Source organism: Carettochelys insculpta, chromosome 3, assembly GCF_033958435.1.
Source record: "Carettochelys insculpta isolate YL-2023 chromosome 3, ASM3395843v1, whole genome shotgun sequence".
In the NCBI taxonomy this organism is placed as follows: Eukaryota; Metazoa; Chordata; order Testudines; family Carettochelyidae; genus Carettochelys; species Carettochelys insculpta.
In genome coordinates this window covers 62381673-62406857 of record NC_134139.1, presented here as the reverse complement: position 1 = coordinate 62406857, position 25185 = coordinate 62381673, and the positions used below count along the sequence as shown (strand labels likewise).

General features: G+C 43.2%; 2 protein-coding genes across 11 annotated transcripts in view; one reads left to right on the top strand and one right to left on the bottom strand.

The window, feature by feature from the left end:
• SMYD2 (SET and MYND domain containing 2) overlaps positions 1–10205 on the top strand; it is a 42714-nt gene extending 32509 nt beyond the window's left edge. For 4 of the 9 annotated variants that reach the window (XM_074989977.1, XM_074989976.1, XM_074989975.1 and 1 more), the window contains 4 exons: positions 2763–2883; positions 4045–4219; positions 5684–5792; positions 9630–10203. In XM_074989977.1, the coding sequence (XP_074846078.1) occupies positions 2763–2883; positions 4045–4219; positions 5684–5792; positions 9630–9710 (486 nt within the window). In that variant the 3' untranslated portion in view covers positions 9711–10203. Of the gene's footprint in view, positions 1–2762; positions 2884–4044; positions 4220–5683; positions 5793–9629 lie in introns of all 9 variants that reach the window. The other 5 variants (XM_074989981.1, XM_074989983.1, XM_074989979.1 and 2 more) reach the window with 2 other exon arrangements.
• A 1537-nt stretch (positions 10206–11742) lies between these two features.
• PTPN14 (protein tyrosine phosphatase non-receptor type 14) overlaps positions 11743–25185 on the bottom strand; it is a 161593-nt gene continuing 148150 nt past the window's right edge. For both annotated transcript variants that reach the window (XM_074989972.1, XM_074989973.1), the window contains 2 exons: positions 24834–24997; positions 11743–17759 (listed from right to left, as the gene is read on the bottom strand). In XM_074989972.1, coding sequence (XP_074846073.1) covers positions 17631–17759; positions 24834–24997 — 293 coding nt within the window. In that variant the 3' untranslated portion in view covers positions 11743–17630. The remainder of the gene's footprint in view (positions 17760–24833; positions 24998–25185) is intronic.

The following is a 25185-nucleotide window of genomic DNA, read 5'->3' as shown; positions in this document are numbered from 1 at the left end:
ACAATTATTTTGCACATAGGGATCCTGAAGGTCTAAGGTTTGTGAGGACTCCTGGTGAGATGGAGTCTACAAACCCTATACAAAACAAAGGCAGGAGGCAAAAAGCCTGCCTGCCTGCCTGCAGAGAGCAAGTCCCACCCTAGCTCAGCTGTGCGAAATCTCAGGGAGAGAGAAGGCCCCATCTGCTGTAACTAATGAGAGTGAGCCTAAGTATGAAGAGGCCAGCTGGTAGAGCTCAGGACTTCACGGGAGTAATAACCCTTTAATAAAGGAGCTACTGCTGTTGGCCTCTGAGAGACTTCCCCCGCCCCCCCCCCCGCCAACCCCGACATACAAGGGAGGTAGCTGGAAATATGAGCCTTGAGGACCAAATGTTTTGTGACTTTTATGTTCATGGACTTGGCCTTTTTATTGCTGCATGGTTTTATGTCACTGCTGTCCAGGTCTACGATTGATCTAGGCAGCTTGAGCTGAGTCTTTGGCCAGGTCTACACTAGACTTGAAAGTCAGCCTCAGATCCGCAATCCTAGCTATGGCGATTGTGTAGCTAGAATTGACGTATTGGAAATCGACTTAGGTGACTGTCTTCGCTAAGGAAGGTCAACAGAAGTACAGGGTTGACTGCCGACCCCAGACAGGTAGATTGATTTCACGCACCTGGGAAAGACAAGTGAAATTGAATTCTGGAAGCCCAACCCTGACTGGGTCGATCTTCCTGGAAGCCCAGACAAACCCTTTGTGCAAGGTGATGTCAGTTGCTGCTGCCATCCGTCCTGAGTCTCATTTAGTGAAGTCTGTTCCCATAACTGACAAATCAGCCTTTTCTCCCCCCAAGAGAGAATGTCCTCTCAAAGCTGCATAGTTCTTCTGGTTTCCAGATTCCCAGACTGGGGAAATAGAGTTTCTGTCTTCCTTGCGGTTAGGAGATACTTTAAGTTTTCCCCCCTTCTCTTTCAGAAGTGTGCCTGGATATTCTTAGCTGAGACCATTATTTTGCTTTCCTGATTGTTCTTGCTGTGGTCCCAGCTGACTTCAGGCTTTATAGATGCATAATAAATGTTCCACAACCCCCATACCTAGCAATACTAATATGCTACCTAGTTAAATTATAGGAGCTCCATGACCATCACACTGTCTTCTAAAATATACATGTTGTGTGAAATCCTGCCCCTGTTGAAGTCCATGTGAGGTTTTGCCAATGGCATCAGTGGCTGGAATTTCACCCATAACAGCTCACAAAACAGCCTGCCATTCTATCTCTTATGGAATATCTACAGTTCAAAGGATATGGGGGACGGGGAAGTTTGGAATAGGATTAACTTTCCATTGAGTTAAATCTCTTGATAGGTCTAAAGAGCCTGGGATTTTAGTATGGGAATTTAGAAAACATATTGAATTTATAGTGACGCTTCTTATTGTGAAGTGATTTAGTGAGTGAAGGTGTGACCAGCTACTGCAGTGACTGGCATTTTACAGATTTGTGTAAAAACAATAGGGGAAAACTCTCTTGGTCAAATAACAAAGGAGGGTGATGTCAGCTGAACAGATCAAACTAATATGGAAGAGTGGACAAACTCTGCTGTTACCTCTATGCAATGTGGCCAGATTGGCTGGCTGAAATTTTATGTCTTGTGTTATACAGGAAATGAGCAATGATCGTAATGGTCTGTCTGGCCTTAAGAGCTGTGAAATTTGGTGCTATGTTTGGCTGGAGATTTATGTTCCCAAGTTTTGATTTATTTCTAGTCATTCAAGCTGAAGTGCATGTACAGTAGAACTGTGCTAGTCTGTTACGCTATCACCCTTGCACAACTGTCAGTCTTCCCCAACCTTTCCAAGGTCACCTAAGCAAGGACCAAGAGGCTTCTGACACTAGGCGTTCATACACCAGAGTGAATGGCGGTTCACAGAACATGCCTCTAAGAACCAAGCGTTACAAGGCAACAGTTCAGAGCTTTTGGAATTCTTAAGAGTATCATGATTCCCAAAGCTCAGCTACTTGTTAACCTAACGGGGGCTGGCCCTTAGCCTCTGGGAGGCATGAGGCAATTGTCATTTAGGATGTGATCGTCTTAGGTGAGGAAGCCAATGAAAAGACATTGAGGACAAGGAATCATTTTCTGGTCTATGGTGGTCCAACCTGAGCCACAAACCAGCACTGTTTCTGAGAAAGCCATTTTGCCAGATAAATGCCTCCTGCACTGTGTCTTGGTAGTGCTAGTGCAGCTGCTTCAGAAGTTACTAGACCTATCACATGGTGCTCAGCACTATTTGAGAGAGTGGGGTGGGGGTGGCAGGGGCTGGGTCCTATCCTGAGGCAGTGTCTTTTGAGACAGAGTAAGGGGAACTGCTGAATCGGTGCATTTTTGCATCACTTGTAGCCTTCTCATCAATGATGGGGAGAAACGAGAGCAGCCCGGATCAAAATTGAAGACCTTTTATTGTGGTTATTGCAACCAGCTGATTGCAGTGATACTTATAAAATGCCTTGGGATACCTCTTGCAATGTGGAAACAGTCCTCGTCCAAGAGTTTGCAAGGTCAGGGCACTCCGGTTGAAGGATCAGAATTAAAATTACAGAGGAATAGCCTACCTTATCTGTTTTGTCCCTTGCAGATTTCAGAAGGTTCTTTGTGGGAGCCAAAAAATTCCAACTGTCCTTTTATTTTATTAATTTTATGTAGCTTTAAAACTGTGTGGATGTCCCTTTGCCCAGTGAGGTGTAGGATTGGATTTGTAACTCTCTCATCTGCCTCCTTCAGGATAAAGATAAATTGGAAATCCGCAAACTGAATGAACCTCCATCAGCAGAAACTGTCCAAGATATGATCAGATATGCTCGAAATGTGATTGAGGAATTCAGGAGAGCCAAACACTACAAATATATCCTTTGCCTTTCCTCTCTCTTGCCCCTGCTGGCTTTCTTCTTTAAAAATTACTCTTGGAATGCTCGGCAGGGTGCATGTGTGTGAGTGTAAGGGGGGGAGAGGAGGAGAAGGAGAAGGAGTGAGAGAGAAATGTGTGTGCAGTTCCAGACCTCTTCAAACACTAATCCTCACAAAGCCCTTGGGAAGGAGGCAGGCAAGTACGGTCTTATCCCTTGTGAGAACTGAAGCATGGAAAGGTGATGCAGCAAAGCCAGCTTGCAAGTGCGTGACCGAGCCAGGATTGGAATGCAGGAGTTCTTGGCCCTTTAGAATATGCTCGGTCCAGTAGTCCCTACTGCCTCTCTGCATAACAGACGCTGAACATTGCTGAAACAAACTGTGCAGGGCCAAAAGAGTTTCCACCAACTATGGTTAAAAAGGAAGTGGGAGATGAAATCCTGGTTTCACTGAAGTCAATGGAGTTTTTAACCACTGATGTCAGTGAGGCCAAGATTTCATTCTCGCTGGCTGCAGTCACAAGGGCAGTGATGTTTTGGGATAGAGCAGTCCCTCAGCACCATATCCTTAGGGTTCATCTGGCTATAAAATTGAGACCATTACTTCTTCAGTTGCCTGTGTGGTGCCATAGAGTAGGCTAGGATCTGGAAGTGGGCCAGGTTCTTTGTGGAAAGGTAGTGCTTCGTCTTTCGGGGGCAGAAGAAGAAATAACTTTTGTCTCTCACTATAGAGAAATCTTATGTGGAGAGTAGGAAAGCATTTACAGGAGAGACATTCACAGAGGAGGGGCAACTACTATGGCCAGATGTAGTTCTGCAAGCATGGCAAATAGGTATTACTTCCATGCTGTATTGCACCAAGTCCACCTCCTTTCCTACAGTACACCCAGCACTGGTGCAAGAAAACCACTCTGGTCTCAAGGCTGGGTTTGCAGGTCTCAGAGAGAAAAAAACAACCCATGAAAACTGGAGTCGCTGAGCGTGGGAACTCCTCAATCCTATTTTTAAAAACCCCTTCTTCAGAGAGAGCTGATCTAAAAACCAAAGCTTCTCAAAACCATTCTTTACCGGACGGCCATAAGGGAAGTACCCACAAGTCACGTAACACGGTTCTTATTTGGACATAACTCCAGTTAATGTGTTCCTTGACTCCACTGTACCCCCAAGTGAATTACTGGAGGTTTGTGAGCTTACTCTGGACAAGATGGGCTCAGTGTTTGAAGACAGTAATGTTTATATGCTGCATATGATGTATCAGGCCATGGGAGTCTGTCTGTACATGCAAGACTGGGAAGGCGCGTTGCGCTATGGACAAAAAATTATCAAACCCTACAGGTAAACCTACGCGCCTCTATTTTCAATTACACAATGCAGCCAGTTGAACACATGGTTAGTGCTGCCTGTCCATATGTTTGATCTGATTCCACGTTGTATTTAAATGCATTGTGCCGGAGTGAATGTTCATGGGCTTTTCAGGCGGACTTGCAGGACCAAGTTCACACTGTCTTTGCTTGATGCAGGGCCAAGGTGTTTACAGTACTTGGCTTTCTTTAGATTCCTGCTGTAGAATCGCAGGAGCTGTTTACACCCCCAGATACCTTTGCTTTTTATTGGTGACTGCACTAATCTTGCTTAGGTAATGAAACGTGATCATCTCTATTGTTCTGATAGTTCACCTCAGAGAATTTTTTTTAATCTTAACCCTCTCTGAATACAGTAGTTCATATCCTGGCTCTGGCACAGTGATGGAGAGTCCAGTCTTCCTGGTGGTTCATGTAAACTGTCACCACTGGTGGTAAATGGCTAAACCAAGGCTCTTTCCCCATTGGACAGACTGGGCAGCAGAGGGAGTTGCAGCTGAACTCAGCTCTTCCTGACTCCAGGACTGAGCTTGTCATGGGCTTGGCTAGGACTCTCTTGGAGTGTGAGCCTGAGAGCATGTCCAAACCCAGCCCCCTTGCACAGGGCTGGGGGAGTGTAAGCACAGCATGAGCCACCCCAGTGTAGCCTTTGATAGGCAAACAAGAATTTCCCTTGTTGCTTTTCTGGGCTGCACTTACCTCCTTAACAGTAACATACCTCTGTAGGCCTGGTTCTGATCCTGCCACTGGTCTGCCCACTCTGAAGGTGGTGTTTGCTCTCTAGCTGAGGGAGTGCAAGTGAAACTCTCCCTTTTGGATGCCAATGTGATGTCCTAAATCAGCTGCCAGGGAGAGAGTGAGCCAGCACATTCCTCCCAGAGGCTAAATCTCAACTTGGTGACTCGCCCAGCTCCCACTGGCTCAGACCCTGGCGTTCCAGGCTGGCCGCTGAAGCCAGCTCCTGCAGTTTATTGTTCAGTTTGCTGCAGCTGCAGAGCTGCGTTCGAAACACACATTCTATGCACCCCCTCAGTTTCGCGCACCCCCACACTGCTGACAACGTGCCTTTGGAATAAAAAGAATCCTTAGTGCTTAGGTCAGGGAATGGCTGAGGGAGTTGGCAGTGATACAGAGCCTTTCACGCTTTCAGTGGGCCAGATGAAAGCCAGTGACTGAAAGCCCCTGGCACCTGATGGCTGTTCAGTGGCCTGTGGTGGGTGAAATGAATGTTGTGGTCTCAGTGCACTTCTCAGTAGTGTCCGCTTCCCACAGGCAGGGACTAATTGGCGGCAGCCACAGCAGAGGGTGGAAGGATTGAATGGGCAGTGAGAGAGAGCCAGCTTCTCATGCCTAGAGCCAAGGGCAGGGAGAGGGGTTGCGGGGAAATGATGGAGAAACGTGTTGTAGGATCCGATTAAGCAATGTCTGTCTTCCACAGTAAGCATTATCCCTTATACTCTTTGAACGTTGCCTCCATGTGGCTGAAGCTTGGAAGACTTTATATGGGACTGGAAAATAGAACTGCTGGAGCAAAAGCTCTAAAAAAGGTATGTCCAGCCTTACCCAGGATCTGTAGCAATTCTAGCAAGATGTGCTCCTTAAAATGTTAATCCATTTCTTAACCAATGACTGACTTCCTAGAAAACTTTTCTGGGCCTTGGATTTACTTGATTTCTGTCCTTTCCTTAATTCAGCGTGTGGGTTTCTATTTAAGTATGCATTGCAACTGCTGTTTCCTCATTTCATGCGCTGTCCGGGTTATGTGGAGATCTTTTCACAGTGGACTTTAATACTTCAGAGCCAAAGTAGTGCAGTGCAAATGTTGCCTCCCCTGCCTGTTCCTTCCAGAGTGTCCGGTTCCACTGCAGCTAGAGAAGTAACTGTAGGTGCAGTTGCATTTCATTACATGCTTGTTGACTGAGCTGTGTATCTTCTCTCCACTTCATATCCGCAGCCCTTGCCTGGGAAGCTTCACACACTTTATTTATGTGGTTCATATACTGAGTTGTTCAAAAACTGAACGTGAATAGGACAGAGGCAGATTAATACCTATTAGCTGGGTTGAATGCTTTCTGATTACATATGCACTGTGGTAGCAAACCCATTACATTTTTTAGCTCTTTTCCTTTCCTCCTCTTACTAATTTGTAGTGTTCCATGGTATTGTCATGATAGTGCCCTTTCTTCGAATGCATGCACTTCGGACAACAAGTAAGCAGCTATTTTAGTTTCCTCAACCTTAGTGACTTTTTATTGTACTTACTTTGGTCAGGAAGGCTCGAACAAACTGGCAGAAGCATCCCAGACAGGAAAGCTGCATCTCGAGACTTATGAGAAAACAAAACAATTGCCTTCTCAGCTTTTTAAAATAGCTCAGACAGGATATTCAGGTTTCATCTTTTGGGTAAGATGGGAAAGCGGAGCATTGTTGCTGTTCAGACAGAAACTATGTCTCCTAAAACCAAAAAAAGTAGGGGATACTCCTAGTCATTGTTCCCACAGTAAGCTTCTAAGATGCTGTGAGCTCTTACTCCAGGGTATTTCAGCCTGTGCATTGTGCCCAGCCATTCAATAGCATTGTCACTAGCCAAGTGGCGAGCTAGTCACCCACTGTCAGGGTCAGTTAGTGGGCACCTGTCAAGGATAGGAGAGCATCAGAACCTGATTACAGCTACCTCACAGGTTGCTAAGCAAGCCCTGTTTGAAGTGATTGGTCTCACAATTATGCTGTCCTGTTCAAAATGGCCACAGGTGCCTTGGCAGGTCCAAACCTGGTCAGCAGGTGGCTGGGTCAGTGACAGGAGTGTGATTAATGACCGCCACTGACTGCTGCCATGTTGTGTGGTGATGTACGTGAGCAGAAGGACAGGTCAGGTGGTTGAAGAGGTCTGAGAAGAGAGGCAACTTGCTGCTCCTGTCCAGGAGCATGATGGAGTTCCCCCCTCCCCCACCCCCAACATATATGGGATTGTGCTATGCTGGTAAGTATGGGCAGCCCTGGGAATGGAATTGCACGTAAAGCCCCAGCAATACAATGCACAGCTTTAAGCATTACATTAACCAGTTTCATCTGAGGTGAGCAACACTAGGCAGGAGCACAGTACTCTGCTGCCGAATAACAGAGGGAGATCTGGTGTTCTAAACATCCCAGTTGACTTGGCCAGGTTTTCTGAGCAGGCTGTTTTGAGTGATAACTTTGGCTGCTGCTTTCTCCAAGTGGTTGCAGTACATCAGTGACCTATCCAGTGTGATGCTAAGGTAAACATGGTGTGGGTTGTCCTGCAGGCATTGGCCATTTAGGAAGAATATTTAACTTGGGGCATGCGATTGCATAAGAAGGTGAAAGATGGTAGAAACTGGAAAAGCTTGGATGCAGGCACCATTGATTTAAAGTAATCTGCCACTAGCATCATATCCTCATTTGGGATCTTGTCAGGACTTGAGAGCCATCTGCCTAGATAAATGTGTACCAGAGTGGTGCTGGCAAGTTGTATGCATTGACCAGTATTAGTGGAAGAACTGAACCATGAGGAAGCTTGGCAGTTTCACACTTGAAAGAACTGCAGTATTGACCATGTGTACTCTGAACTGCCTATTTTGGAGGAAAAGCATTTATTACTTTGACCACCTAATGCACAGCCACTTGAGTGGATTTATGCAGAAGACCCATGTTCCAAATGGTGTCATAAGCAGTCGTGAAATCTAGGAAGATGGCTGTCTTTAGATTTTGTTGAAAACAGTTGATGCCATAGTGACTTTTGTCCTCAGCGAAGTTTTGTCTTAAACTTTCCACTAACGGGCTGTCTCCAGCCACATACTGATATCCTACACTTCCCTAGTTTTTCTTCTGTGTCCCCTGTATGGTACCTAAGGCTATTTGTTTTCTCTGTTGCCTTTTCTAGGTGGACAGTCTCCTTCAATTCTAACTTTAAAAATCCATTTTTCTATTGGGCTGGGTCTACATGTGCCCCTTCCTCTCGAAAGGGGCATGTTAATGAGCAGGCTTGAAATATGCTAATGAGCCACTGCAATGAATATGCAGTGACTCATTAGCATAATGACGGCCACAGCAATTCGAAAGTACGGTTTTTCAAATCGTGCACCTCCTGTGGAGACGGGACCTTCCAAACGGACCCCCCCCCCCCCCCCCCGTTTTCGAAAGCCGTTCTGATCACCAGATAGGAAGAAGGGCTTTCAAAAACTGGGGGAGGTTCTTTCGGAGGGTCCCATCTCCACAGGCAGCGCACGATTCAAAAAGCTGCACTTTTGAATCGCAGTGGCTGCTGTTATGCTAATGAGGCGCTGCATATTCTGAACGTGGTCATTAACATGCCCCTTTCAAAAGGAAGGGGCACGTGTAGACCAAGCCTTGGTGTAATATATTCTAAAGCAGCTTGCATCCAGCCCACAGCACCAATTGTTTTTTGTCTTCCACCAGATTTAGACTTTTTTTATCAACTCCTGGGGGCCAGGGTGTGTCTTCAGATGGCAATTATAGATGACCTCACAAAGTGAGCTCCCATGCTGAGTAGATCCCTGTCTCAGTACTAAGATGCGTAAGAACTTATACTGCAATATTTTCTCTTGTGGAGGATTTTCCCTTCTGTGTGACTATGTGCGGGCGAGAGATGCTTCTTGGCCTAAGGCAGCAGATAGCAACCCCTGGCACAGATGCCAAAAGTGACACGCAGGCCGACTTTCATCAGCGCATGAAGTGGTAGCTCAGCTGTCTCCCACCACATGCACGCAGCTGTCAGCTTGCTCAAAGCCATGCTGCCTGTAGATTAAGAAAAGACCAGCTAATACTACCACCCACCACCTGAACAATAAAGCTCAGCATCTTTATTTATTAATGAAGCTGTTGTAAATAGGACTATTAGTGACTTTTAAAAGTATCACTGGCATTTGGGCCATTGAGGTGAAAAGGCCAAATTTCTGCACTGTGCTGTGGAAATGTTGCTGACCTGCAGTCTAAGGCATTGGGCTTGAAGCATCTGATTTTATGTTCACTGAAGGCCTTTTGACTTGTTGAGGTAAATAAATGGGGTGAAGGGTATAGGGCAGAAGTTGAGCTCACCAGTCTGTAACATTTGTTGAGATTCCCTACCCTTCCCTCTAGTGTGCAGCTTTCTGCCCTACAGTAGGCAGCATTGCCAGTGGTGCTGCATGTAGAGTTGTGAAAAATGCTTCGGGATGAAAGGTGCAGTATGAATGTAAAACTTACTCTAGAAAAATGAAATTTCAAACTGTTTCCTATAGGGTAGATAACTTTAGAGAGAGAATAGCAAGAGGTGTCCGACTATTCTAAACCCCTGAGGAGAGTACTGCTAGCGTTATGCTAAATACCAAATTATGTGAATTTTTTTTTTCTTTTCCCTTTCACAGGCAATTGCTATCATGGAAGTAGCACACGGGAAAGATCATCCATACATTTCAGAGATCAAAAATGAATTCAAGGACCACTGAATCTATGCAAGCCTTCTGCCTTTATTTAAAAGCCTTGCTTGGATACCTACGAGAGTGCTTTGAAAATTGCTGTCCCATGAAAGCACTGCTGCAATATAAATGGCATGACAAACATGCAGTTGGGCCTTGCATCTTGCATTTTCTAAGGCTTATGCAAAATGTCTCAAACCTTCACAAATTAATTCTCTAATGGTTTTTTTAAAAAGGGAATTGCCATTGTTACATGGTTTGTTTTTGACCGCTCGTGCAGAAAAGACCAATTTTTTCTCCTGTGTATTTTAATGTATTAGCTGTGTAACATAAAAGTGGTGTGTCCTCGTGGCCCTATTGTTTTCCTTTCTGATTGCCCTAAGTATGTGACAAACTTCCTCAATCTCTGAATAAATATTGACAGCAGCTATTTTTTATTCTATCAATTGTTTCTGGAACTTTTCTGTAGGAGTTTGAAAATTAAATGGAATAAAAGTGGTAGGCATGGGCAAACATTGAGCTTACAGGAGCTTGATGACCCTGGCTCAGTGCATTTGTGCTGAATTGTTTTATGTTCCCACCCCAATATCACTTCAACTCAGTGTTTGTAGGGCACAGTAGCAGCTTCTGCACAAAGTTACAGCTTCTGCACTTTGTCCATTCTGGGGTGTAAGCTGGAGTACATGCTGTAATAGCTATTACCTTAGATCCTGGCCTATGCTAGGTTTTCAGTTCTGTTAGTTTGGAGTGGAGTGATGTTTGTGGGCGGCAAGGAGGAGGTCAATTTATAGCACTTTCCCACCAAACCCGTAAGGGAAGGTGCCATACGTTGCTGCTGTTATTTTTCTAGAACCCTGCCTTCCAAAGGTTCCACAGCCAGCTTTAGGCTCAGGGAGTGCCTGGCTGCAGGGACCAATGAAACAGACAGTGGTTGGGGCGGGGGGGAGGTTGAAGTGAGCTGGTCTGGAGTGGACATTCTTCTTTGTTACAGAGGAACCCTTTGCTGCTACTAGCTCACAAGGAGCTGGTGCTAAACAAGCAAGAACATCCCTGTCTGCCAGCTGCTTGCACCTCCAGACCCAGAAGAATCCAAAAGAAACAAGTTGAAAGGTGGGCTTTGTTTTTAATGGGATGGATGAAAGGGGCTGGTATCCAAGAAGCCAGGGGACTCCCTCTTTATTATACATTTACTGTCAGAGTTGGAGGTTAATTATAAACCTATTGTACCATTTTTATAGCACGTGGACTGGGTATGAGAAATCCAAGATGGTAAGAATTCTGTAGCAACACTGCTTGTATCTGGTCTGGTTTCAGGCTAGCTGCTGCCTCAGTTTCCTTCCTCCATTTCTGGACTGATTGCCTGCCTTTGTGCCTCAGCCCCTGTAAGCTGGCTTGTTTTTCCACCAAGTGTCTAAAGTCCTTTCTGAAAGGCTACACAACAAAATTAAGTTGACATAAATTAACTGGCTTACAGCCACTGAAGTAATTACATTACTTTTGCACATTCACACTAAACCTCTTGGCAACAGCATCTATCATCACCGGAGCATGTGCACTGATTAATCTGTCACTATACACAACAGCGTCTATGCTGAAACCAAAATACTACACCTCTTGTGGCAGTGGAGTTGAGTCAGTCTAGCAGGGAAGTTACATCAGTGAGAATTACATTTTAGGTGGACGCATAGTTAGGTCAATGTAAGCTGCCTTATTGTCAGCCTAACTCTGGCAGGCAGAGCAGCCTTAATGTATAGCAAAATCCACCTGGTGACACACAACTCAAGATGACACCCTGTCTGTGGCTCTGAGCATGAGATTAAGTCAGTGCGAAAACTTCCAGGAACTGCTACAGCACTTCTCTCTGATAACATCATTCCCACTGTGGTTGGAAAGTGCTGAGGACAACCCCCACCAATGTTCATAACTCTATCCCAAGAAGCAGAAGGGAAGGAGAGCAGAAAATTTTGCTGTGCCAGCCTATCAAACATCAGAGCTGCTCAAATACAGCAAAGGGAGCAAGTTTTAAAACCTTGAGCTAGACAAGAAGGAAAACAAATGGATTTCCTTGGCAGAAAAATTTTTTTTTATTGTATACTATGAATACAAAGAATAGACAGTCTTTTACAAAAGTGAAAAATGAGTCTCACATCTCAAAAGGTATGTGGGAAACTATTTACACAAAGGCAGTGAAAGATACAAAAAAGTTGTTGCAGTCAAGTAATGCTGAATAATTTTTTTATAAGAAACAGTGCAAAAATACTGTCAAAAGTAATCAGTTTTATACACAAGATAAAACTGACAAGCATAAGCTTATGAACTGATCTGAATATACATTAAAATATAAAATAGCATGCATAGTTTTTTTAAAGACTTAATAATATAAAATGAGTGTCATTTGTATTGAATTAAAAAGGGAGCAGGGAACTGACCTCAGTTGTCTACAAAAATGTATACATACCATGAGGCTGAGAAATTTAGCTCAGTGTCTTGAACTTAATGTACCAAGTTACAGCACAAACAAAGGCAAGCACTGAAATTCTGAAGTAAAGTAGAACATCCAGTGATGTAAAACAAATTTGACATGTCATGTAACATCCCCCACAATTACACATGTAAGCCTTTTTCCTTTGAAAAGCAGGAGTAAGACACTGAGTGGGGAAAATATTTTCTGTAAGGAGCAAGCTTAGGAAGCCTTTTTGCCCATCAACAAAAGGCTTCTAGTTTTGTTAGGTTTTTTTAATAGCAAGAAAATGGGCCTTTGAAAGAAAAAACTGCAGCGATTTAATTCTTATCAATTCCTCTGCACTTCATTCAGGCACCACTCCTACTGATATAACTAGGACCCAACTGTACACAAGAGTGCTGACCTGGTACCGTGGATAGGTGAATATTGACATGAAATCATTTGCAAATTTTAATGATTTTATTTTTTAAAATGTTAATTTTATTTCCCATTGTTTCAAGACGGTGCTTGGATTATTTAGTTAGGGCTGCTGGTTTATTGCCAAATTTCCATTTGCTGCCATGATACTCAATCCTGCAGTTCTTGTGCCTGTAAAGCACACGAGTTGCATATATATTAGATACAACACTGTATCCTTTGTATGCAATGAAATACTGACCAACAGGCAAATGCACGATAGGCTGGGGAATTCCACAGTGGTTTCAGGTACAGCATGGTATATTTTATTTACTGGAAGAACTGGACTAGTATACTTACATTTTTGCCACACAGGTTGTCTGGTAAATAGCAGTATACATTAAAACAAAGCTTAAATAAAACTTCCTAAAAGAATACACCTTAAAGCCTCAAGCTTCTGAATCCAGCCTATTTAGCAGTCAAGCCACCCCCTCCTCTCAAATTATAAGACCAATCTTGTTTCATTGAAGGCAATATCTAAACTTCCAAAAAAGGTGCCCGGTGAAGCCAAGCATTAAGATCTCCCACTGCAGTGGGACCGGCAGATACTTTTCCTCACTCTGCATTTGGCCCAATGAACCTGATTTGTTCATGCTCCAGTGCACATCAGTGTTGGCAGACTGACAAGCTCCTTCAGTACTGAGAATGAAATTTACAACTAATCTTCCCTTGTTCCCAGTGAAGAACATCTTCATTTGCAAGAAATACCCCTATTATAAACGGGTTCTGGCCTGGGACTATTTGTCATTTTGGTCAGATTTTGAAACCAGCCCTTCCTTGACTCACTTGCTTTTCCCATCCGCCCATGGGAAGATTCCTTTCAGCAACTGCCATGTAGTTGGTTCAAATGTCTGGGCTGTATTAGTAATGTGAGGAGGTGCAGTTGGTGAAAGCATAACCAGAGCCTGCTGTCTTCTCCACAACAGATCAAACTATGCCTGACCACTATTTATGTCTGGTCACATGCCCATCTGCCATGTAACATGTGCCCTTATTCCGTATGGCACAACGGCCCCAAACCACCAGGTACCGTCAAATCACCAGAGGAAACCATCACTTGAAGGGTCCTGCTGAGGCAACCAGGGACAAAGCAGATGAGCCTCAGGTATTGGTCAGACAGCTCTGTCCTTTCTGCCACACAGTGGGGTGGAATGCAAACATCAGAACTTATAAGCATTTCTTCCATCCCTGACTTATATGAAGTAGAGTCAGAGTTCATGCTTTCAGAGCTGGAGACTATGGAAGTTAGAGCCAATATTCAACGCTTTAATATTAAACCAAAAAAGGTTACAGCTCAAACAGTAACATTTTATCTAGGAAAAAAATGATGGCAGGCTTGTTAATATACTCACACTTCTCTTTTATAAAGTAAATGAAGGAGCATAAGACATAAATAGGGACATAATGTGAGCTAGCTTGTGAGGCAGGAACAGACGAGCTGGACAAAGTCTATTTGAAGTAAGTTTTCAGAACTGTTTCAAGTTGCTGTATATTTCAATTTGTGGGGACTTGGTGCAGTTTTGCAAGATTGCCAGTTGAAGCTTTTGCTTCAAATATTGAAAGTTTTTTCTGGCAAACTACCCATTGCCGTGCTTTGATGTTAATACAGCATGAAAACCACAAATATAGCTAGAGTCTTCAGTCTCCTTTTCCTTTTCAAAGACTCAGATGCCAAAAATGTGGGACAGAAATGAAAAGATACCATTCCTTTAAGTCCCAGGGTTTCATTTACACTGTAACTAAAGAAATTGCTCACCCCATCCTTTCCTTAAGGTTAAGAAATTATGTTCCAAAGAACCTGGGTGCGATAAAGCAGCAGCCTTCAGCAAAAGAAGAGTCAATTTTTTCCCTCTACATTATGGAAGCTGATTTACCTCTCTTGTAAACCTCTGTCAGGATGAGTTTACCTTTGCAAATAGGCCTAGAACAGGAACACTGAAGACACCCACCACCTCAGTTTGTCTCAGATGCTAGCTGACCTCGTCAAGGTAAAATGTAGCAGGAAAAATACTTTGAAGTCAGACAAAACAAAAATGTCTAAAATTACCAAGCTTTCAATAAAAGGAAATCATGTTAGACTCCAGCTACCATTTTAGTAGCTGATTTAAAGTGGTTGTTAGTCACCCTCTATCTCACTCATTAAGAGCCACCCATTGCTAATGATGAAAGGCTTTTGGTACCACTGTAAAACTAATTTTTTCTATGAAAATAATGTACCTTTACACTATAAGAAGCCATGTAATGACAATGGTGTTGAATTTTTTAACACAGCTATTTATGCTCTTACAACTTTTTCCTGTGCTTGCAAAGTAGCATTAGTCACATACATTTCAGCCAAGATATCTGACTAATATGACCTAGGAACAAATTATTTTCCCTTCTGATTTTCTACTTTTCAAATCCAAATGGAGCAATGGAACTTGACAGCCCTGAGTTCAAACTTAATTCATCATTAGTAAATTATTCAAAAAGCTGTAATGAGATAAGTAATTTAATACACTTTGCTTCAAGGTTTATTCCTTGGCCTGATTCCCAGATATAAAGCATCTCTCTGCAATTACCATGCAGATGCCACTGAAAAGACTTTAAATGGCTGCTGCTAATTTAATGGGAGAGAAGTTGGCACTAGCAGAAGGCATTAGAGGAAAAATAAAGATGACTGAAGAATCAACTGATTCTTAAACAGAATCAAGATACTTTAACTAGACATTTTTAATTTCCTAACCATCTTTTGGTGGATTGAAACTGGAATTTGTTTCTTCTTTTCTCATTGTCTTCACCTGGGTATGCTACTGTAAATGGCAAGGTACCAGTACAGACAACGAATGTAAGACCCTCAGATCCAGAGCCTCAAAAGGTATTTATTTAGCTGCCTAAGGGGAGTTAAGTATCTAAATACCTTTGTGGATGTGGTCTGAGTGGCCATAATTCCCACCTAAAGTTGAGGGCACTCAGAACCTTGTAGGAGTGAGCCGTTAAGCATTTGTTTCAGGCAGTTACATGGAATTGGCAAACAGCTTTAATCAGAACAAACAGAAGCGTTTACTTTTGGGTGCTGAAGTCTGGAAGGCAAGTTCTGAAAAAGCAGCAGGGGTTTACTAGATTGAGTGCTGTGTTTCACCCAAATCTGGGCTTTCCTAGAAAGTTGGAACATGGCAGGCTATGCTTTCCGGATCACAGTGGGTGTTTCTAGATTAAGGTTTATGGAGCATGGCTTTAAATCCACCTACATACCTTTTCAGTTTTGATTGTTTCCTGGAGTAAGATAGGTAGAAGCTCTCTAATGGGTCATGCTGCCCACGATAAAGCCAATAAAACACTGATGTGGCAGCAGTAATTTGTGTCATGTTGTTGCCAGGGCAGAAATCGGCCCTGATTTATAAACAGTACAAGCTCTGTCAGATAATAGCAAGGGCCTAAACAGACTTTTTGAAGATGAGCTCCAAATTAACGGGAAGTGCGCCTATTAAAAGTACTGCAGAGTGACTTTACAAAGACCCTACATGCCCTTCCATCCATTTCTTCCTAGCATCCATTTAAAGCAAACCTTTGACTGAAGCCATAGTTATGCTTGGATTCTCTAATGGTTTCTGGTATTTCAAGCAAAATTTGTTTGGGCCCTGATCGTGAAGCTGATGTCCACAGGTGGACTCCTGCCCTCTTCTTCAGGGGGTTGCCCTGGGGTTGAACTTGTGAACACCACACCACAAGATCAGAGCTCTCAGTCAGATGGGGCTAAAATTTAGAGCTGGTGAAAAGCAAGTGCAGTTCCACTGAGCTCCGTACATTATACCAGATCTGAATTGGACCCAGTACGTCAAGTTTTCTGAGGTCTGATGGCTTTGGTTTTTCATTATGTCATCACCACCCAGTTACGCCATTAACTACATTACAATCAGGGCAGTAAACAGAACACAGGGATGTAGGTCAGAGAGCACTGATCACCAGAGTACTCTACAAAGGGCTAGGAAATAAACTATGACCGAGAAAACGATTTATGCCGAAAACAAAACTCTGTGATTGGAGGTAAGTCTACACCTTAATGGCATTTTTCACCTGAATAAGGTGAACAGGATCTGACCTCATGACCAAGAGAGGGTTAGTTGTTTGTGAGCGTGTAGTGTTTGACTTGAATTTTCTGGTCAAACAGGCTGACATTTTCTACTGCTCGATCCAAAGCCCACTAAGGTTGATGGAAAGACTCCCATTGAGGACCCTGGCATGAATACCAGAGCTCTATCTAGGAAGGAATCAAAGGATGGTGGATGCTAACAAAGATCATAACTACAGTGTAATATGGCTTCTTGTCAAGTATTAAGGTGCAATGGTAATTCTACCCAATTATGAACATCCCAATTCTCTGTACCCTGATTATAGAAGTGTCAGAACAATCTGTACAGTGAGGGGTGCTAAAAGCTATTGAACAAAACCATAAGCCCAGTATGTGATTTCAAGGGTGGAGATACTGTCACTCCTGTAGCACCTTGACCATAAATACCCTACTGCTTATGCCACTGGTGCCTATTGTGGCTCCTCTGAATTGCATTTTCTCTGCATTTATCATCAGATTTAGCCAATAAAGTCTTAGCTGACTTAATAGATCTTGGTCTCATGGTAAAAGGTGCAAATCCATCTGTAAAATGTTCTTACTGGAGGAAAAAAAAGCCACTGACTGAAGAGCTGTTCATTTCATAAACCATAAAAACAAAATACAAGCCAACACACAACCCTCGGAGACAATCACCTTCCTCCGGTCATCTGGCAATGAAGATCAGGAATGTCAATTCAAATGTCACCACGTTTTACAAGTTTGAGAAATTCAAAAGTTATTCCATGGAAAATAAATTACCTTGTACAACATAATTAGTGGTACTCTCTACTGAAGAACAAGGACTCCTTACTTTTGAGGCAACTTGAGAGAGTGCAATATTTGCATTCTGCAATAAAAGATGTGCTGCCAAAGGACATGTCTGTCTTGCCAATAAGGTTCAGTCACATCCACCATTTTGCATCTGGGACCTCTAAGGAGACTAAATGAGTCTAGAATTTTGTAGGAACTGGATGAGCACTCGATAGACAAATTTGTATTGAGCGATGGTCTGAATCATAAACATTCGCTGCTCCCGTAGGTGTCTCAGCATCACTGGAACATCCATTTGCTGCAAAGTGACATGACAAAGATGTGAGGCTGTGTGTTAATTAAACCAAACATGATCAGAACCCTCCAGTAAATAAGTGTAAGGGAAGAACCAAGATAACATCATTTGTACTGGAAATGAGATTGATCTGATGAAGTGGGTCTATCCCACGAAAGCTCATCACCAAATAAATCATTTTGTTAGTTTTTAAAGTGCTACATTTCTGCTGTTTTGTTTCATTTATAGTGAATTGCCACAGTTTGTTCTGGCCTTGCTTTCCAAGCACACAAACCAAAAAAGGTATTTTTATACTAACTTGAATGGACTTAACATTTAACTCCTACTGTCTCTCTTATCTCATATGGTAACACTGATGGAAGGTGTTGTAAAAGGCTATTCAGGAACCTGAACAACCTCTTCAAATTCTACCTGGAGGCCTCTTGTGAACTATAGCTGCACTCAGCTTGCAAAAATTAACCCATTTTGTCATGTGACCCGACAAGCCATGTGCTGGGAATATGGAGAATTTAAATAGTCAAAATCGAATTTATTGGAAAAGCTCCCTTTGGCCATCCGCTGTGCATTTCGGTGTAGTAGCCATTTGCACTCTGCTTTGTGGTCAGCTTTACTTACAGAGGAAGGACATTACACTTCTACAAATCAGGAGATGCAATCAACAACCCAAACAACAGTGGGTGTCTGGCCAGAGCAGAAGGACTGACAATCATATCATTACAGTATGATGCAGCTATTGCTCCCTGTTTTCAGGTCCCACAGTTCCTTGCCAAAAAAGAAAGAGAAAAGTCATTGGCGATTTCCATAAGATCAAGAAACCCAACGCTTGACAGAGATACTCCAATCTTCTTTTATTGTCAAAGCCAGGACATGAGGCAGATTGTGTGAAACACAGAGGGGCTTGCAAGATGAAGCATAACAGTGGTGACTTATTAGACCAGGCATGTCAGTAGTTTAAAAAAATCATCCAGCAATAGCTCTCAAACTAACAAGGGCCAAAATGAAAGCTCAAAACACTATTCTTGCAGGAAACAAAGCACTGGGGAATTCATTCCCTTGGTGTAAATAATTCTTTCCATTGCCCCAGGTTCATAATCTCTGATGTAAACTTTTTCATTAACAAAACAAGCATCAACTGTGGGTAACACAGGGATGATTTTGGGAATAATACTAGAAAGAACCCTCAAAAAGACAACAGCCAACAGGGATTTGCATATAACCGCCACATTACTATAGACCCTGTTACAACATTGTTTGGAACAATGGCTGTCTTATCTCTTATGCTGAAAGAGGAAAATCTGTCTCTCTCTAAAGCGATCATGGAATGATAGGCCTGGAAGAGACCTCAAGAGGTTCTCTAGTCCAATACCTTACACTCATCGCAAGACTAAGCTGAATCCAGACCATTCCTGACAAGTGTTTGTCTAAGCCCGGTTGTCAAAAACTATTTACCATAAAGCAAGTGCCAGTCCTCAAATTCTCCTAGTGGACCAATATCATCACTGAAAATGGTGTTTGGGGAAAAAAACGTTTCTTGTATTTGAATTTCGTTAAAATAAAAATACCTGGTCATACAACTTCAGATAATTCCTTGCCCGCAAGAGAGTTTTTAGGGGATGCCAGATGCCAGTTCGTGATTTCAGGAAGCCATTCTCCGGAGCGCATCAGCTCTCAGTGGCTCCTTGACCAGGGTGGTTCACATTATGGTGGAAGCAGCCAGCACAGCTTCTGGACCAAGTGGCACTCTCTGCAGCTGGGACTACTGGGGGCTTGGGTGCTGCTGGGAGCCTTGTGTATGGGTGAGTCACTGCACCATCCCCCAAGGCCAGCAGCTGCACAGATCTGGGCAAATAACCTTTTCAAAATATTTCATGGGTCAGATTGTGGAAGTGCTCGTCCTGCGGGCCAGCAACTTGAGACCGCTGGTCTAACCTACTCTTAAAAATGTCCAGTGATGGAGATTCCACAACCTCCCTAAGCAATTTATTCCAATGCTCAAATGCCTTGGCAGGCAGTTTTTCCTAACGTTCAACAAACCTCCCTTGCTGCAATTTAAATAGCTTCTTGTCCTATCAATCATCAGAGATTAAGTACAATCTTCCTCTCTCCACCTTGTAAACTACCTTTCATGTACTTGAACATGGTTATCAGATCTTCTCTCTGTCTTCTCTTTTCCAGACTAAAACAAGCCCTTGTTTCAATCTTCCCTCACAGCTCATATTTTTAGAACCTTCAATTATTTTTGTTGCTCTTCTCAGACTTTCGCCAATTTTTCCACTTCCATGAAATGTGGCACCCAGAACTGGACACAGTACTTCAACTGAGGCCTAATCAGCACAGAGTAGACTAGAAGAATTACTTTTCATATCTTGCTTACGACACTCCTGCTTATGCATCCCAGAATGATGTTTGCTGTCTTTGACAAGGTTACATAGTTGACTCATAGTTAGCTTGTGGTCTCCTATAACCACCAAATCACTTTTCATAGTATTTCTTCCTAGGAGGGCATTTCCCATGTTGCATGTGTGCAACTGATTATTCCTTTCTACATGGAAAACTCTGCATTTCATTAGTGAATTTCATCCTATTTACTGCAGCCCATTTCTGCAGTTTGTCCAGATTACTCTGAATTTTAATTCTATCCTTCAAAGCACGTGCAACCCTTCCCATCTTAGTATCATCCTCAAACTTCACGTGTGTACTCTCTCATTGTCTAATTCATAGATGAAGATGCTGAACAGAATTGGACCCAGAATTGATCCCTGTGGGACACCACTCATTATGCTCTTGCAACTTGCCTGTGAATCAACCACTGATGATTACTCTCTGGGAATGATTTTTGACCAGTTTTGCACCCATCTTACAGTGGCTTCCTCTAGGTTGTATTTTCCTAATTTGTTTATGAGACAGTTGTGTGATAATACACTTTTCACTCCAGAAGCGCAAACTGGAACTAACAAAATCTTCTTGCAGAAGTCAGCAGGATTATGAGAATAGAGTCAGGGAAAAGGGACAAGCATATTGTTGGTCTGACCTCTGGCCACCAGAAGCTTTCTGTATTAGGAAACTCTCATGGTTTCCATGCATGATGGGAATTGCACCTAGAAGCTGGACTTTATTTATTTATTTTTGTTTTAAAAAAAGCCCACCATATAGATTTGTGTATTTATGTCAAACAATAGAGACCCCTAGTTGCAATTAAATAAGCCCAAACTAAAATGATCACCAATATTCCCTCTAAATGTTGTTTACTTTGGACGGAAGGAGCTACATTCACTGTCCCTCCCCCTAGAGCGGTCACACATCCTTCTTTGGAACCCACAAATGGCAGGGGGCAGGACAAACACCAAGCCCGCCTCCTCAAGCTGTCCGTGCCCAGTGCATGGATATAAAAACCCCCTTTGTCCCACCCCCTGCCGCTTGTGCGTTCCAGAGAAGGGTGTGTGACCAGGTGGGCCACACTTAGACGTTTTAACAATATCTAGTTGCAGGCCTCAAAGAAAAAAAAAAATCAGTCAGGCTGCATGTTTGTGGCCCCCTAGCTGTGAGTTCGACATGGCTGTTTTAAGAGATAAGAATGTATGGGAGGCCTGTGCATGTGGTGAGAGGTGTGCAAAGAGGGCACTGTGTGTGTGTGTGTGGGTGGGTGCACATGTGAGTGCACTAGAGAGCCCAGTCAGGCCCCTCACCTTGTGCAGGAGCACCCTGGATCTGCCAGTGCCTCCTCCCTGCCATTGTGTCCTGGATGTCTGAGGTGCTTCCCTTTCCCCCAGCTGTGTGTCTGCACAAGCTCTGCCATGGCTGGGACAGGGGTGAGCACAACAGGTTCTTTGAGGGCCACACTACATCCATGCTGGAGTCACCACAGCAAAGGTAAGAGCAGCAGTGTCTGGTTTGCACCATGTATAAAGGATTGCTGCACAGCTGCGCTGTTTACAAGGAACACTGGTGATCACAGCTTTAAAAGAGGACCTATATTTCCACCGTTCCACAAACGAGCTGTTACAGGAGACGATTGCCAGTTTTGGTGGGACGTATTCCTGGAGGTTTCGTCACATGATAATCTTTAATTAAAGATTAATCTTAATTCCTGGAGATTCCAGTACAATCGTGGAGGGTTGGCAACCGTAACAGGAGAGGAGTTATAGATGGCATAGAAATACCAAGTAGTGCAGGAACTGATTAGGATTTTCATTTTATTTTCACACCTGTGAAATCTATGTAGCTGGAAACAGAAGTGCCTGTTTTTGGTTTACACAGCTAAACCACAGAATGGTTTTCTACCCATCAGATTCCACACTGAAGCAATTAGGTCATGTTGATTCAAGCCATGCCAGAACTTCACTTCACCTCAACAAGTCAAAAAAAAAAAAAAAAAAAGGCAGAGACCCAGTTTGGACCTGTGCAACCCAAGTTCCAGACTCAGCATTAGATAGCCTGTTGATGAGTTACTTGTCACCACAACATGGGTCAGGCACTGGTTCATCTCAGAGCTATTATGCATGTGTGTGTAACACTAAGCCTAACATGCACATCTAATGTCTATATTTATTGTCAGCCTTACAAGGACTAAAACAGACTGTCCACAACCTATCTCAGGAGAGCTCAACCAACCACTTTATGATTCTGGATTCAAAGGCAAGACCCAAAATTAAAAGCTTTGCCTTCCACACTACAGACATCTTGCTCATGAAAGGGACATTACAACAAGGATCACTGGCTCAAATCCCAGTGCCAGGTCAGTGGCAGATTCAGATATACTGGGATCTGTTGATTGAATCTCAACAGTAGTGAGAAATATAGGCTACATTCCATCAACATGAGCACAGAAGCTACACTTAAAAAATGCACAGCAATTGATAGTATTTTTGTAGTTAAAGCCCAGAATTGATACTCAAAGAGATCTCTCCCACAGAGTGCCTGGGTGACCACCAGCAAGATGGTTAAACTTTGTGTGTGTCCCTCTTCTTATCTAGAAATTGAGGATAACAACTTCTCTATGTATCAGGTGTGCTGTGAGAAATTCCCTCTCCCCAAGGTTCTAAAGCAATTTACAAAGGTACTGTCTGGCGTGTAAAGAAACTGGTAGTTTTATATCCGAGTCAATATAGAAACAGGTCTTCTCCACAATCAACAGAAAAAAGTGCAGCTCATTTGAAATAGGAATAATCTTTCTGTACATGAAAAGAGATATTATCTGTAAAGTATGCCTTAATCACTATGAATATCCATCCCGAGTCTCTTGCAAACAAATGGGCTCATCTGGGGGGGGGAAAAAAACCCTCCACGAAAATACTCATTTACTGTAAAGCTATTTAATTCCCCCTTCTTGAGTTATCAGGTCTCAGAGGGGGAAAAGAAAACCTCTTAAAAAACAAGCTTTAATATATCATTAATTCTGACAATAATTGAGATAAAGAAGAGTTGAATCAGAGAATCTCCACCCCAAGGGCCCTACATTCCCTCAGCGCCTTGCTGAGCTACCTCAGAGCCCTAAGGATCATCCCTCACACCCATTTTCAAAGACTTAGACTCATGCCAAATCATTCTTCTCACAGAAGAAGCGTAAGCCTCGTGTAAGCCAAAAACTCACCAAGAGGGGTTGTATGATTGTTTAATATTTGTCCATGGCGCCACTGGTATGCACAGGAGTTACTACAGAGAGATATGAAATGCTTCTTCAACACAAATGACTGCGCAGGTCATCTCCACAGCTAGCCTAAGAGCAATGAGTCAGACCTCAGCTTGAATCCCTCTATCTGCGAAGGTGCGTGGGAGAAAGAACTGAGGAGGAGTGAGGCTGAAGTGAGAGCAGTGCAAAACTAAGCCCCTCCCACCCCCGTCCCCCCAAAAGTGTTTCAACAGTGCTCTGATAATTTTCAGTGCCAAGTTCATCCCTACTGTAGGTCAGCTGCAGTCAGAACAGTGATATTAGGGCTGAATCTATTCCATGTCTCTACAGAATCACCTTGCAATTGCTGTGTGGTGTATGCTGCAGTGTCATGAAGCCAGCCATTTCCTTTTATTTTGGGTACCTAGCCAACAATCACAGGCCTTAGGAAGATAATGGGAATATGGGAGAGAGAAGGAAAAGGACACCATAGGGGCTTAACAAATGAAGAGGAGCAAAGGCCACTGGCACTTATTCTCCCCATCCACCCACCCCTGCTGCCAACTGGCACACATTCTTGAGTGAAAAGCATTGTTCTCATTTTGCCACGCCCCCCCGGCCACATATCAGTACCAAATTCTCCATTCCAACACACAGGTAAGCGACCGCTGTGGGATACAGGTGAAACCATAATGTTCTGTCGGCAACATCTGCTGCATTCTTCCACCTTTGTTATTTACACAAGGGATTGAAGTCAACCAGCAGTTCACCCTTCATTTCTAACAGCTGCTTACAGCAGATTGGCACTGTATACTAACATCACGTTATTCTTGAGGATGTAGCGTTTTTGATGCACTGTTCCCCAGTGACAAAGCACACATCAAAATAACAAATAGTTATGTATGGCAACTCTTATGCTGTTGATACTCTAACATTGGGTCAGCCTGTGTAACTGATCTCGTAATACCAGCTGTGGCCCATCAACCTTTTTATTTCTGAGTCATAGCTGAGCTTTGTTGCAGTCTTGAAGCCAAAGACAATGAGAGAGAGAGAGAGAGAGAGAGAGAAAGAACAGGGACGCTGAAGATAAAAGCTAGAGAACCAAATATCCAAACAACTTTGGAAGCCAGTGCACTATGTCACTGGCTCTCAAGCTGCTTTTTACACCATTCTCTCTCTAGACTGATTAATTAAGACAGTTACAGATATAATTTAGACCGTGACCTCTTTGGGGTAAGTGTCCCATCTCAGCAGTGCTATATTAAAATAATAAAAATAAAAAACAAACAATACATACAAAGTGGCCAAGGTACATTGATTAGGTAGCTGGCAACAAATCTCTGCTTGCTGATCTGGGTACACTAATGCAATGACATGGAGGACATTTTATGGCTAGGTTCCCCTACACAAAAGTAGTAAATTACTCAGTGAGCTAAAGAAAAGCTATTATTAAGGGGAAGTTTACTTACTTCATTATGCTCCAAACAGCTAATCATCAGTTCCGATAGGATAACCACCCCTGTCCTGCCCACACCTGCACTGCAGTGAACCACGATTGGTGGGTTGCAAGAGTTACTAGCGTCCAACACGCTGTTAGTATGGCGACGTACAGACTGTATCTCCTCCAAATAGGCTGTAAGATAAAATGCAAATGATGCTGTAAAATCCTGTATGGCTTCACAGCAAAGTTGAAAAATTTATGAGAAAGTCAGTTTTCTTTTAAGTGACAATAATTTACAGCTCCTACAAGACACTAATTATTTGGCCACAGTGCACTGAACAGCACTGAATCCAGCGAGTACCAGCTGGGTGACAATTACT